This window comes from Apteryx mantelli, chromosome 3, assembly GCF_036417845.1.
Source record: "Apteryx mantelli isolate bAptMan1 chromosome 3, bAptMan1.hap1, whole genome shotgun sequence".
Classification (NCBI taxonomy): domain Eukaryota; kingdom Metazoa; phylum Chordata; class Aves; order Apterygiformes; family Apterygidae; genus Apteryx; species Apteryx mantelli.
This window is the reverse complement of record NC_089980.1, coordinates 33234766-33250277: the sequence shown is the minus strand read 5'-3', so window position 1 is coordinate 33250277 and position 15512 is coordinate 33234766. Positions and strand designations below refer to the sequence as shown.

Here is a 15512-nt window from a genome sequence, read left to right as displayed (position 1 = left end):
AGAATTTTGTAGGTTGGAATCCATATCATACCAAAGGCAGAGCTGTGCTCAGCAATGAACTTCCATTAATAGCAGTATTATATGACAACATGTTTCCTAAAACTCTTAGAAGAATTCACTGGCTTCTAGAAGCCAGTGACTAGTAAGGAAATTATACCCAACTTTTATAAGACAGATTTTCAAACTGTTTCATAACAGACCGCAGTTTAAAACAGAGGTATCCTGACCTCATTGTCATTGCACAGGGCACTTCCTTCAGCAAGGTCCCTCCAGCAATTTCATCAGCTGTGCGTATAGAGAAGTATTTAATTTTTCCTAGCTGTACTTTCACTTTTGTAAACGTGAGGAATTAACTTGTAAAAGGATGCCCATAACAAAATCCATGGGCATCAGCTTATGAACAATGGCTGTAAAAATCATGAAAATGGCTGTAAAAATGGCTTGTATGTGCAGGTGTGATAGGATTTATGTATATATGTAACACAGAACTATCATGTGCTCTACTGCAACGGTACTTCAGTTCATTCAGGTATTCAGATTTACAAATAGTCTTCCTTATTTGGCCTTTAAATTCTGTTGCACTGTATGCCTGAATATGTGTGCATACGTACGTGCATGTGTATGTGCCCTGACAGAAAGGAGAGTCCATTGATACAAGTATTTACTAGCAATTTCAGTGGGGCCTTGGACAAGTTAGTTTGGCTAAGGTTCTCTGAGGAATTCAGATGACAAAATTTCACTAGTTAAGGGTAGTTATAATCTAATTGCATAGTCCTTGACCACAGATTCAGTGTGAGTTAGAGGCTGAAATGCTGTGGAGAGTTTTGGACTTTCCTTCCTTCTGCTTCGGTTACCCATTTGTAAAAAGGGGCAGTAAGAGTTTTCTAGCTACTGAGCAATGTTGGGAGAATAAGCACACAGAAGACTGAAAATGCCCTTATGCAATACTAACCAAGGCCATATAAAAACCTGAAGTATTTGTTTGTAAATACATATGTATATGATACAGGAGCACAGAAGCATATCACATTTTGATGTGTAGGACAGAGTGGAGCAAGGGAAAAGGGATCAGTGTAAAAACAGTCATTTCTGCCCAGTGAACATGAACATGCAAGTTTTTGAATTTCTACAGTGCATGCAGAGATTTGCACACAGCCAGTACGGGTACATACACTGCCTTTTTGCTTGATGATTGTGCCCGGACCATTATGTATGCTAAAATGAGTATAAGAATTTATCTATGAATGAGTATGTATCTTTGTCTTGGCACTGATGCGCAAGCATATATTTAAATGCTAATCTCTTGAGCCCAAACAGTGTTCAAAAGGGGAAAAAATATCTTGGCTACCAGAAGTACAGCCAGGTACCTTTCATAAAGATTTGATCATATAGTTCCTTGGGGCCTGGAGAAAACGTCTTTTGATCTCTTCAGATCAATATGACATTCAGTATCAAAACACACACATGCCCTTTGGAAAGGGTAATCACTGTAATTGAGCCGCGTAGTCGGGATGGATATGAACCTGCGGCAATATCGCCACCAGCTGCACATAACCCAGGCACAGCCGTGCGGTGGCTCAGGATGAGGCATGGGCAGCCGGTCCCCTGGCTCCAGCCTCGTGGCTCCAGAAGCAGCAAGGAGCTCAGTGTTTCTTCTGTTTCGATGCAACCTTGTCAGTGTCAAGTTTCTGTAATCCATTTCACGCATTTTTGAGTAATTAAGGATGTGCATGTTCACCAAATATTTATCCTTTAGTATTAAACTGCTGCATAAATTGCCTACGTATCCACACCTACGGCTTCTATTAGTTTCTCATATCTCAAAATATATGATGTTATTTTTGTATAACTTTCACTTTGCTACCTGATGAATGATGTCTTATGTGATCTGAGATACGTCAAAAACCGTAAGAAAACATTTACTGGCATCTGAATTTACATTTTCTTGTTTGGAAAGAAAATGTTCAAAACCCTCCCCAGACCTTTCAATCCCACTGGAGCTGTTTGCTATAAATGAATCATAAGTGGTGGCACCCTTTTCCAGTCAGTTTGCAAGTAAAATCTAGTCCTAGAACTCTCAAAAGTTCCTGTAATCTCTTGTATGAGAAATACTTAATTGCAGCCAGCTAGTTTCAGTAGATGCCCTGCTTTGTCTAGGAATCTTCCATTAAAATATATTCATTTGGAGTCTCTATTCTTCTAACTCTGCTTTGAAAATGTGGATCTAAAAGACCTTTCTGAAAGACTGAGATACCAGCTAACCAGAAAGCAAAAAGCATCTTTACTTGCAAAAGAAATCAGATTTTTTTGAAATTAATTGCTAATCTTTTTTTATGAAGGCTTGAATGCAGACAGTTTTATTTTTCTAGACCTGAACAAAAGTGAGTTTTGTCAATACTATGAGAATTTCTGGCATTTCAAAATTTTCATATTTACAATATAAAATATTGTTTGTTATAGGAAAAAACAACTAGAAATTGAAACTTGAAACATTTTCTGCTTTGCTCAAAACCAGTAATATGTTTGCAGTCAATACAAAGTTACTTATTTCTGCTCAATAGTGGCCTATTTCAGATGGAAATGTTAGACATTTTCATCCTCAAATAAATATATCAAAGAAACAGGAGAAGTAAAAATCAAAAATAATTCATATACAATCTCTTGTTTATTTTTTCATTTAGCTTACCCTTGCTTCAGCCCATATAGCCAACCCAAGGGGTGACTGAGGTTCCTGTAAGAAAAGTGTAGTTTGAATCTTGGAGGCTGTAAGGGGTTTGGAGCTGAAGCCATGAGTATATTATTCTGTTGAATGGAGCAAAATTATTTACAATATATTTATAGGGATCTTTTATTCTTAATTCATTCAGGAATTGCTGGAAGCTCCTTTTTAAAATATATTTCTTGTCCACAGCTGCCTGTCAGAGACAACATATTCTAAATGCACAAAATCCTTTGGGTATTAAAGGCATGCTAAGCATTCAGTAGGACATGAAAGGGATTTGGTGAAAGTAGGAGGCAAATTGTGCTGCCAGTGATGAAAGTGAAGTGAGAGAGGGCATTGGGGATGGAGAGTCTGAAAATGGCCCTGGCCTTATCTTGGGTGAAACCAGCCTATTTCTGGAAGTAAAATCTTGTATTCCGTAAACTGTTCGTTGCAGATAGGGTTGGTTAAAAGCTCTTTGAGGGAAACTTTCCAATATATTTAGCAAGTTTAAATCAAGTACTTTGTTCATTTCCGTGTACAAAAGCAAGTATGTTGGTTCCAGTGGTGAACCGATTGGTTCTAGGAGCTGCCCATTTCATAGAGCCGGGGAAGGGAAAAGCTGCCCGGGACAGAAGTGACGAGGAATAACTGAGCTCCTGCGGCCGCTTGCGCTCGGGGAGTATGTGCCTGCACAAATAGCCTCCACCCATCCCCTGGGGGCAAGCAGTTCGGAGGGAGCGAGGAGTAGGAGGAAGAGGAAGAGCAGAGTGGGGCTGTGGCTGATTCCCAGAGGTTTCTCGGTGAACAGGAGCGCCCTGCACAGACTTTGTGTTGGCTGCTGGAGCAGCAGTGGGAACTGTGGCGTGGCAGCATCGCGCTAGGGAGCAACTCCAGCAGCGCTGCGTGCTGCCGCCCGGCGAGCCCAGAGGAGCCGTGCGGTCCTCGGAGAGGTGTAAATGGAGTTCCCGTGGCCTCGAGCTCTTGTCAAGACTTCTGCTGGTTTCCTAAGGAAGGAATAATGCTTTTCTTAGATGAAACCCTCAGGACTTAAATCAACTGTATGAAATATAAATACATTTCCTCTCCCATTCCATAAATGATGCACTAGCTTATCGCTGGAGAAACCAAGAGATGGGATGCAGGGACAATGTGCGAAACTCAGTATAGGCTGTGGTGCCCAGCAGCAGACTGTTATGAAACATGACACCGTAGGAAATACAATTCATGTCTGACAGAAACCACTGGTAGATCAGTTCACTAAAGCACATGTTATATCATGAAAAAGTCATGGTTTGAATTAAGTGAATTGAGCATCTGGAGAGAGAAACAGTTCTGCTTGTTCTTTTTTCCAGTAATGTGTACATGAGTTTTCTTTAAAGGGTAATTAATATTACAAGACCACCTCTGTCATTTATGGAAGAAAAGTATTTGTCATTTTTCAGGATGAAAAGCAACAATTTGCAATGATAAAAGTGAAGAGAAGTATCATCCTTTTCTTGAGCAAAATATGACTCTAATTTAGAGATGCGGATACATCGAGCTGAACATGGACTTCGTGTTCTCTTAATGATTAGTAGCAGATAAGAAGTATGCCACAGCAACAATTGTCTTTGTAATAGCTGTGGGATGCAAGAAAATGTCAGTCTGCTTTATAAAGTTAAACAAGTAAAATTGACTTGTGCTTGGTTGGACTGGTATTTTGTCACCATTAAGAGACACCATCTTTTTTTTTTTTTTTAATTAAAAGGAAAAAAAAAGAGCTATTTCCAAAACTCATAGTTTGAGTTTTATAAATCTGATATATCCATACTGCTGATTCTGAATTGCATTAAGACCCCACAAGAATTATGCTCTGGCAACTGTTCAAACTCCTGTTGTTGCATACACAGGCAAATTTATGAAAACAGAGTAGCTTGGATCTGTTTGTCCCTTTTTGTTTTGTGATGAGTTAACAGAAGCTAATTCTATTTTAAAACTCAAGGGTCTTTTTTGCTTGGCACATGAAGGCACAGAGTGAACTCAGTGGAGTTGAAATTTCCTGAATCATAATCATCAATAATTTTAGCCCTGGCTCTAGGAAAAATACTATGTTATACTAAAGGTGTTGTAACTGTATTCCACTTTACTGAGTCACACTTTTTTTTTTAAATGATATTACTGCAGAGAGGATGCATAAAGTTGGAGGACTCCAGGACCTGTATGTGGTGATGTTCCTTGTAATTTTGTCCTTTATGTTTAATTTGGGAAGGCTTATTGGTCATGATTTTGGGGAAATTTTAATATCAACATCATATTTTTTTTACCTAGCTGAACTCTATCGTACCATTGCTTTTATTGTTTGCATAACTATTATCTGGAAGCAGCAGATATTGGGGCAAAATATCTAGGAGTGAAATGCATTCCCAATGTGATTTCTTTTTTCTTTAATGAAGTTGAGTGAGGGACAGTTTCGTCTCCTGAGTACTGAAAGTAAAAAGTAGTTTTGACACAGAGCTTTGGTTGTGGCTTACCTGCATGAGAGCAGAACCAAAAATTAAGATCTTATGTTTCAGGAAGAAAATCTATATTTGTACGAAACCAATATGCTCCAAATAGCGAAACAAAAATTCAGATAAATAGGTAAGACATTCATTAAATGTGCTTTGTATTGTGGAAGGCTACAGTTGTCAGTCTGCATAAATACTAAGCTATTTTTAGAGGAAAACTGACATGGCAAGTTGTCAATAGAGCTGATAAAATTTGCGCACTTAAGCTCTTTTTCAGTGGAAAATTGGATTTTCATTGAATGATTTTTGTGTGTATATGGAAAGCATCTATCTTTTATTCAAAATTTTCATATTTAAGACAAACAAACCAAATTGTCACAACTGCTTGCTAAAATATTTTGCTCTTTTATTTACAAGTTAATAAGTTAATTTTTTCTACACAAATGTTGTTAATTTTTTTAAAGGCTTTTATTTGATTTATCCATGGAAAATAAACCTTTTTCTGACAAGCTTTCCCTCTGACCTCCCTGGAAGTGCACGTCAGTGTGCTGAAAAGTGAAATAATGTTGAAAACACTGGGGTGTTACTATTACTCCCCCTGCTACTGCACCCTCAGAACGTGAGTGATTCTTGGGAGGAGAAAACCTTTTGAATTAAAAGAACTGATGCTCATGAAACTTGTTTGTGGGGTTTGCCCCATCTTTCCTGTGCAACATTGGACAAATCACTGAAATACCAGTCCTGGGAGATGCATTTGAGGGCATTTCACAGATGTGAAATAAAGAGCCTGTGCTCTTTAGGTTTCAGTTTCTCCATTTTAAAAGGAACAGCAACAATCAAGGTATTTTAGGCTTACCCAAAGTGTTTTTTTAGAGAACAGTTAGTGATAAAATGATTCATGTTTTCAAATGGACAGAGCCATGAACTATAAGTTATTTTTCTAAACTTTGTCTGCAATACTGAAAGAACCTAAGAGATCCCCATTTTGCTCATCCAGATGGCTTATTTCAGATTGCTTCCCTTGAAAAAGCAGCCCGTCTGAAAGAAAATTGCACCGTGTTTCCAAGTACTGCAGCTTGCAGATTATAAGTCCGGTAAGACACATTTCCAGGTAGCAAAAGCTAAGGCAGATCTTAACCAATTGGTATTAACTACATGTAATAGATGTGGAAAATTGTCATTTCTAGGAAGTTAAAGATTATTTCTATAGTGAAGATAATCTAATGACAAAGTTTTCCTTCTCCTCAGTATAATATACAGTATTGGAAAAAAAAAAACTGGTGAATTGTGCAATACTTTAATTTTACTTGAAAGAGGATAATATGACATACACTTTCATTTACTTTTCACAATGTTCGTTGTATCACATGGTTAACCAAGAAGGACCTGTTTGCAACTGTTCTGTTCCTGCACTCCTCTTAAAATGTATACTTTAATATATGTAACTTCTTTTTAAACATCTCAAGTTGTTTGTAATTTAGGCTTTGGAAACATCTCACCACGCACACAAGGTGGAAAGATATTCTGTATCATCTATGCCTTACTGGGAATTCCTCTGTTTGGTTTTCTGTTGGCTGGTGTTGGAGATCAACTAGGAACAATCTTTGGAAAAGGAATTGCCAAAGTAGAAGATACCTTTGTTGTGAGTATGCTGCCTGCGTTGTTCTTCATGTTACTTGTTCTAAATTTAACAAATTAGTTGAAAAATACAGCAAATGGCATAGCTCATCATTATAACCAGATATCTAGCAAAAGATAGGAAGAACTTTAAAAGATCTGAGCATGTTATTGAACATTGTTAATTGAGAATTGTGTGAAGTTCAACATGTTAGAAATTCACGGGTTATTTTCTTCAGTAATTACGATTAGGAAGAGCAGCAAGATCCAGAACAGTTAGTTCATTTCTGCTTTGCTCTTAAAATACTCCTAAGCTTGCTACAATGTTTGCCTTTAAAGGTTGTAATATAGACTGTAAAAGGAAATCACTGACAGAGAGAGGGAAGAGTGGAGCTGCAGGAATGACATATGGAAATCATTGCTGCTGCTGCTTTGAGTTGGTTCACAGAAGGTCTTTGGTGTCTGAATCTAAAATCACAATTCTCAAAATCCCTACTCAGATGCCATCTTACCTGGGGAAATGCCTATAGTCTGTAGGACCTACGTTTCCAGGTTTAGAGTTCTGCAGGGGATTAAAGCTTTGACCATTCATGGAGGCAGGACAGCCTGCAGAGCCTGTTGGTGCTTCCACAACCCCGGACTCCTACCCATGTTCTCCTCACGAGGCTGTAGGACAATCTGGAGTTGAAAGTGGTGTCATCCTCTCTGGCTCTTCCATTTGGCTGAGCCTAGAGTTTCATGCTCTTTTATTTTTCTCTGGCCTATGGATCTTAAATTGTTCCATGTGAAGTGGCACAGCTTCAGTGCCACTGAAGAGAAAGAGACCCATCGAAGACTATAGGCTTGTGCAGATATCAGTAAGGTTAAGCCATAGCCAGTCCTTAATGACCAAATACCTTGAGTAGCAGAGGTGCTTCATTACTTTACTTGCAATCTCTTAGTTTCACTAGCACTAGTTCGAGTTCAGCATCAGAAAAGCTTATTAAGATTGTGTTTTGCTAATAGTTATTAAAAATGTATTTACTGAGTTTTTTGAAATATAGTGGAATAAATGACGCAGTTTAATAAAATTAATTATTGAAATGCTTTAGTAACCTGTAATAAAAGATTGTAGGTTTAACTATTACCTAATGTTCAAAGCATGTATGAAATAGCATTTGTCTTTTGATGTGTAAAGTATCTCTCCTATGACATTTTCACGGAATAGTGAGTAAGCAGCCTGAATTTGTAGCTGTTTGCATCAGCACTGCAAGTTTTAGAAGGGTTACTTTTCTGCAACAAGCAGTAATGTGTAACATGCAGGACACTGTTTTTCTATATAGGAAGGGTCTGCCATGGCTTTATTTTGATGCAAAGCAAGCTGGGGCTGTGCTGAGTAGTCTTATTCAGTAGATAAAATACAAGCATTAAAGATGTTAAGAAGGCACAAGTCTCTGGCTCAGAGACATCAGTTCAAATCCAGACAAGTTATTGGTGAATAACATCCATTTGCACTGAGAATTGGCTAAAAAGGCAAGAACATTTCATGAGAACATTTCATTTTTATCCTTTCTGCTTTTCTATTCTAACTACCTTTTATATTTCCTTTAAAATTGCAAAAGGTTTGAGACCAATTATTTGCATTGCTTAGCCCACTGTTCATAGGGATGATGGTTCTTTTTTTTTTTTTCTTTTAATGGACATATCCATACAACAAAACCCCCAACATAAAAAACAGCAGCTTGCCCTTGCCCCCTTATTGCCAATCTCTGTATGAAAATGCTGATCTATATGTTTAAATCTGAAATACTCCCTTGTTCTGTTTACTAGTTCCTCAAAAAAGGGACTGGGAGACACTGATAGGTCAGGGTAGGGAATCTCATGTTGCCATAACCTGAGCTACTACTGTGATTTGGGTTACAAGAGCTGGACTTTGGTCTTGCTGACCTTAAAACGGTTTTCATTGGCACTAAAATACAATAAAATATATATCATGAACAGTCAAACACTTTTCTGATTTCATTTTTGATCTGCTTTTATGGAAGCTTCCAGTTTTGTGCAATTCCTTGCTTCCTTTAATTTGAACTAATGTGCTTGGATGGATGGAAAACTCTTTGGAAAACTGTACAATTTGGAAATTTTCAGTGTTTCATTGTCAAACTGGAAGGGCATGTCAAGTAGGATTTTGCAGTGGTCTATTCTAGTGTTGGTATGGTTAAAATTTTCATTAATACTTTAGACAACAGATAAAGCTTTTTGTTCATTAAATCTGCAAATGATCTCAAGCCGAGGAAAACTAAAGATTGGAGAACTAGAGTTAGAATTCAAAATGATCTTGGAAAATTTGAAAAGCAGTCTGAATATTTAGGTTTCAATTCAAGAAGGGCAAGTTTGAAGTACTATATGTTGGTATAATAAAATATTCCCTTACATGTCAGGAAAGAGTTGATTAGGTACAATTTTGTAGAAATGTTCTGAGGAATCTAGGGGCTCTTAAGCTAATATGGGTCAATGTCATACTGCTGTGAAAAAGCATACATCATAGTTAGAAGTATAAATAGGAGTGTAAAGAAATAAACAGGTAAAACACATGAAAGGATCCTTTCATTATATTTTGCTCTAGGATGTCTTCAGTTTTATGTCTAGTTCTGAACACCACACCTAAAGAAATGTGTGGATTTCTTGGGTGGAGCAACAAGAATGGACAGGTGAAGAAAGGAAAATCTGAAAGACACATCTTTATTTGGTCTCAAGAACAGATGTCTGAAAGAAGAGCAAAATAGTGAATTACTCCCTCTGTCTGCCTTGGATAAGACCATAAATAGTAGACTCAGATTACAGCAGATGAGATCTAGGTTAGGCATTAGGAAAACTTTCTGATGAGGAGGAGAGTTGAGCATGATCGCATATTGCCTGGAGGCATCCATCAATCTGTATCATTGGAGACTTTAAAGAGTCTGGACAGTAATGTGTCTGGAATGGCTTAGGTGGAGTTGATTCTGTCTTGAGGCAGGTTTGGAAGAGATGATCTCTTCAGGTCCCTTCTAGCTCTATTTTCTGTGGTTCTGTTTAGCCAGTTATCTAATTAGAGAGAACTGTATGGTCAAAATTCAACAATTTTGCTCAGTTATCTGCGGATGCAAAAAAGCAGAGACGTGACAGGTGCAAACACTACTTGAAGCCCACTCAAATGTAGCCCAGCAAGCCAAACTTTAGAATGATCAACTGTTAATATTTATGAATGTTGCACATGCCATTCACTCAGACCGCAAATCCAGCCACAGTGAAGAGGCCAGCACTGCCCTGCACTTCTTGCTAGCATATGTTTGCTTGGATAGACACGCTTGCTTTGAAAACCCTTTCAAAATCAAATCTTGCTTTGATTTTCCTGATTGTCTGGGAATTGTAATGCACTGTTCTCTTGAGCAACCATAATGGTCGTTGCTGTGTGTGATAGGTGCTTATGCACGACGGCGCAATTTTATTAACGGTGGGTTTCCTCTCTTTCCCCTTCCCTCTCTCTTTCTTTCATAGAAATGGAATGTGAGTCAGACAAAGATTCGCATAATTTCAACAATAATATTCATACTGTTTGGCTGTGTGCTGTTTGTTGCACTTCCTGCAGTTATATTCAAGCACATAGAAGGCTGGAGCACACTAGATGCAATTTATTTTGTGGTTATCACTTTAACTACCATTGGATTTGGTGACTATGTTGCAGGTAAGGTTTTCTCATAACTCATGATATTTTTCACAGGGATACATGGTTTGCATTTTTATTTGTTTTGGGGTGGACACAACTCTGATGTATGTTGTGGTGGAGGAGTTCGTGCCTCTCTCTCCCCATTTTACCCTTTATCATTCTTGTGTCAGGGCACATGTGATGACCCATCTCCACATTGGATCATGTGGCAGTGCAGAGACAGGAGGTGGGACAATGAAATACATGGTTTCTGATTCTGCCTACTTAATTTTTTCTCTCTTGTACCCTTTCAAAGATGCTTTACTTAATCTTAGGTAGATTTTTTTTTTGGCCTTACAGATTGAGAGAAATGTAAGAATAAGTACAGTATTTTAGTCTGCTGAATATTTATTGCTTTTACTGAGAGTCACCTAAAGAAAGGTCTCATATTGATGAGTTATATGACATAAGTTTTGTGTGTAGCTCTTACTTTTGAATATTGTTCCAGAGTTGTGCTTCTGCTGTTGCAACCTCTCTGGTGGTGTCCTCTCTTTCTGTGCTTTTTCTTTTGTTTGCTTTGTGTGCATTGTCCATGTGTATTTTATAGTGTAAGCAGAAGGTTTAGCTTAACACATAGATACTGTGTCCAACACTTATCATTCTATTAGCCTGGATTAGATTGGTTGAATATAACTTTGAGAAACCTTGCTAAGAAATGCTTGTGCCAGTTGTCTGCATAAAGTTGGTTGGTTGGTGATTTTTTTTTTTTTGGGGGGGGGGTGGGGAGGAGAAAAATAAAGAATCTTGTTCTGAGGAGGGTCCTGTTCTCCCTGTTCTCAGGCCAGAAATGAGTAAGTAAGCATGTGTTGTCTGTGTTGAGAAGGTGTGTTGACCCCAGGCAGTGAAATGAGGGACAGAAGTTTGAAGCTTCATGCTGTGTGTCTGAGACTTGCTCTCCTGGGCCTGATCTCATGCTCCCTCTGCCCCAGTACTGTCATCTCTCCCTCTTGTGAGAGATGCCTCTCTCCCACGCCTGGACTCTGTGTACCAGGCGGAGGTGACTGAGAAATCAGCTTGCTCTGCCTGCAACCTGCAGTGGGAGAGAGGGACAGCAGTGCTGAGCCGCAGTCAGTGAACTCTTCTGCTGGAGGGAAGAGCAGACTGCTACACAATCCGGTGCACAGCTGCCCCATGGCCCAGCATGTGGGTCTCGCAGGTTGAGTAGCTCCTCCTAGTAACTTGCAGGCCTGAAGTTTGCCTTGATGACAGAAATGTGATTGGTCCTGTTGCTGTCAAACATTTTTCAGGTTTGGGAAGTCCTGCAGAGACCTCCGTTTTTTGGCATATTCATAAATGATGTGGGTAAAATGTGCAGAAATTGAACTAAAGTGTGGATGACATTAAGTTATTCAAGCTGTTTAAAAAAAAAAAAAAGACATGAGAAGAGTTGCCTAAGGTTCTTATAAATTACAGGACTGAGCTATAAAACAGCAAATGAAATTCATTTTGATAGCTGCAAATAAATGTACCCCCCTCCCCCCCGGTCTTCATGTGCAAAGTGAGGAGCTCTAAATTTGAACTTACCATTCAGGAAAGAAAGGCGCTGGATGACTGACTCCATGACAGCATCCATTCAGTGCTGGGGTGGCCAGCTAGGCAAATGCAGTATCAGGAACGGCTATGCAAAAAATAGCGCACAAACCAGAAAAAGTATTTATGCTCCCTTAAAAATTGATAGCTTTGTGTACCTCTTGAATACCATTTGAAGTTCTTCTTCCTGCATCTCAGAAATGATACAGTAAAAGTAGAAAAGATACAAAGAAGGGTATCAAGAATGATCAGGAGTATAGGATGTTGCTTGTATGAAGAATGACTAAACAGCTTAATACTCTTCAGCCTTGGAAAGGAGGTGAGCCTGAAGGACACCTTTAGACCTTTAGTGGTCTAAACAAGGTATGAAGGGAACAATTGTTCGTACTTCTCACAATGCAAAAGAGCATTGAATAAAATTATGTGGAGCCCAATTAAAAACGGACAAGAATAATTGTTACATACAACTTCATGTTAAACTGTGGGATTCACTGTCACAGGATATTGTGAGTGCCAAAAAGTCCACAGGTGTGATTGAGAGATTAATGGTGAAGTCCGTCAGAAACTATTAAACAGAACTGCATCTTTCTCTCAGAGCCCCTGAGCATTCTTCTCTAGGCAGCTGATGTTAGCCCTATTGGTGAGAGGTATGGGTCGAGCTGGCACTTTGTTGTGACTCAGTGCAGCTATATTATTATGTAGCATTCCAGGAGGGGGAAGGAAAAAAATGTACATTTTCATTTTCTGGTTTTTACTTGCATAATGTGGAAAGAAAACAGTTTGCTCAAGGAACCTTAATTCTGTCTTTTTTTTTTTTTGAGGTCTAATGTCCTTTGTAATATTTTTACATAGTTTTAGGGAATATGTAATGTCTCTGTATTTCTTTTGAATGTGTCTGACTTTTCCCTTTCCCTTTTCCTTCTCCTTTCCCAGATTGCTGTTCTTGCTTCCATTTTTGTCTTCAGGAATTTGTGATTCTGATCAGATTCTGACTAACACCAAATCAAAAATTTATGCTGTTTCAAAGCCAAAAGTCTGGGTGTTTTATACTTGCTTTCTTTTTTTTTGAGAAGTATGTGTGTGGCAGGGAATAAAAATAGTAGTGTATAAAGGCCTGGTTGTATTTACTGTAAGACATTATGTGAAATGGCCCACTTGGCTCTAACTGGAACACTGAGTACATCCATCATTACTCTCATTATGAATTTCTGCAGAATTTTCTATTTGTAGACCACTTGATATAATAATTTGTTCCTACAGGATGTCCCTTTAAAATTTTACTGTGAAACACATTCTCTTTCTACAGAATGTCCTTGAATTGTGGTGTTCTATAGCTTACAGCCTTTTATGGTTCACTTCATATATATTGATAAATTTAAAATTCCACTGTACATGTGGGCATGATGTCAAAATGGCATGAAAGTTTTTATTTTCTTTTAGAGTAACATGCACAAGAGTTGTATTCATACTGTAATATATTATTGACTTTGAGAGTTTCATTGTGTAGGAACTGGATTTGTACTTGCAGTAATGATGCTCAAGAGAACAGGGCCTGTGCTTTTTGGGAAACTGGATTAGACTGCTAATGCCATCAAAATGGTGAAGTTTAAAATGGCCATCAGACAGCATTTTGTCAGAGATGAAGTTGACAAAAAGTTGATTCATCATTGTCTTCCTTGGGTGAACACACACATACTCAGTTGATGGCAGAAATTTGAAGGATTTTTCAAATAGCTTGTTTTTTCTTGTCATTCCAATAGTTAATTGTCTTAAGGCCTAGGTTTCCTTGTTATGAGAAAGTGTGCAGAATCTTTGGAAGTTAATGACTTAGTTGTCTTCATGATTTTTGGTTTGCTCATTTTTCTTTTAGATTATTCAGAACTGGCTTACAGACACTAAGTGCCATTGATATACTTCACCTGTAACTTGTAGGAGAGAGTGCTTTGGAACAACTGACTGCTATAAACAGAGCTGGAACAAGAATTTAGGCTTAAGGCATGTATTTGTGTTTAAGGATGTAGTAGAGGTTGTCATGATAAGAGTATTTCATCTGATGGAAGCATCTTAAATTGTTGTACCTCTACAACATGACATTTCTGGGGTGTGACTTGTCACAGTGAGTCATGCAGCATGCAGAAAGGAGCATTAGTCCACTTCTCAGTGTCTAGGTGGCAGTGCATTTGGGGGAGGGAAAAAAAAACAAAAAAACCTCACACTGGCACTAATTTATTCCCTTTTCTGATTTTTCTTGGCAGAAGGGCATGCTCCTTAAATTATATTTAGAGTATAAATTTCCTTCTTCCACGCAGAATTGTAGTTAGAACTAAAGCAGAGTGGTGGGCAGTGGTTCTTCAATTTGCAATTATAGCTGAGTGAGCTCTTTTGCCAAATATTTTTTTGGCCAATTCTTGTAGCATACTGGAGCTCTGTGGGATATTTCATGATTCTGTGTCAATTTTGGCTCAGAAGGTTCCCTCAAAAACCGAAGTATTCAGTACTAGCTTTAAAAGATTAAATATTCCATTCCAAAAATGTTTGTCTTAAAGTACTTCCATTATGTGTTATTTTATTCTTAATCCTGGAAAATAATATAAAATGTTCTGTATCAACTAAAGCAAAATGTTTCATTTGATGCAATATCAAATTTTTTGCTGAAAATTTCAAAATACTTTATTCTGAATTATTTTTCTGGGAAATGTCATCCCAGAGAAGAAAAATTATATTTACAAGCCTTATATGCAAATCTAATGCTCATGATAACATGTGTATTGGGGATAGAAAATTTTTTTTTTTTTTTTACAATATGTTGTCATTTTTCACTAGCATGGAACTCGCTATGTTTTGTTACCACTGGACTTAAAAGCTGAACAGAAGCCCTGAAGAACTTTTTGGGAGGTAAAGAGGAGAGTGTTTCAAAATAGTTGTTCCAAAAGGGAGTCAACAGAAGAACTTAGGCTTAAGGAATGGTGTTAAAGGCTGTAGTGTGGGTTGTCACAATAGAAATTCTTGTCAATTCTTCAGAATTTTTCTACTAGTTTATCTGTACTGGAGAACCACTGTTTTGTTCCCAGGAACCAGCAGGCTAAAACCCCCTTTTGTATTTAGAATCTAGGTTGTCATTTGGATCCTATGGAAATGTTAACTGCAGTTTCCACCAGCAAGAGAAATCTTAAGGCAAATATAGAAGACTGTAATCATTCAAGGTGCATGCAAGGAAGGCAAAGATGAAGAGACCTTGCATTGCAAGTGCAAGAAAATAAGTGTACAGTATTCCAAAAAACAAAGTTACATTTGTCTTGTGAAAGGGATTTTTTTTTTGGTGCCCTAATGGGGAAATAAATCACTTTTGTAAATGAAGAAAGTGTACTACTGCAGTTTTTTTGCAAAGAAAATGAAGTAAGAAACTGTATTAAAGGATTAGTCACCATCATCTTTTGAAAATCAGGACAGACAT

At 38.0% G+C, this 15512-nt stretch overlaps 1 protein-coding gene across 1 annotated transcript in view; it reads left to right on the top strand.

Moving 5' to 3' along the window:
* The window catches only part of KCNK2 (potassium two pore domain channel subfamily K member 2), a 78845-nt gene that overhangs the window by 44026 nt on the left and 19307 nt on the right, over window positions 1-15512 (top strand). The window contains exons 5-6 of the mRNA XM_067294696.1: window positions 6672-6832; window positions 10321-10507. Coding sequence (XP_067150797.1) covers window positions 6672-6832; window positions 10321-10507 — 348 coding nt within the window. The remainder of the gene's footprint in view (window positions 1-6671; window positions 6833-10320; window positions 10508-15512) is intronic.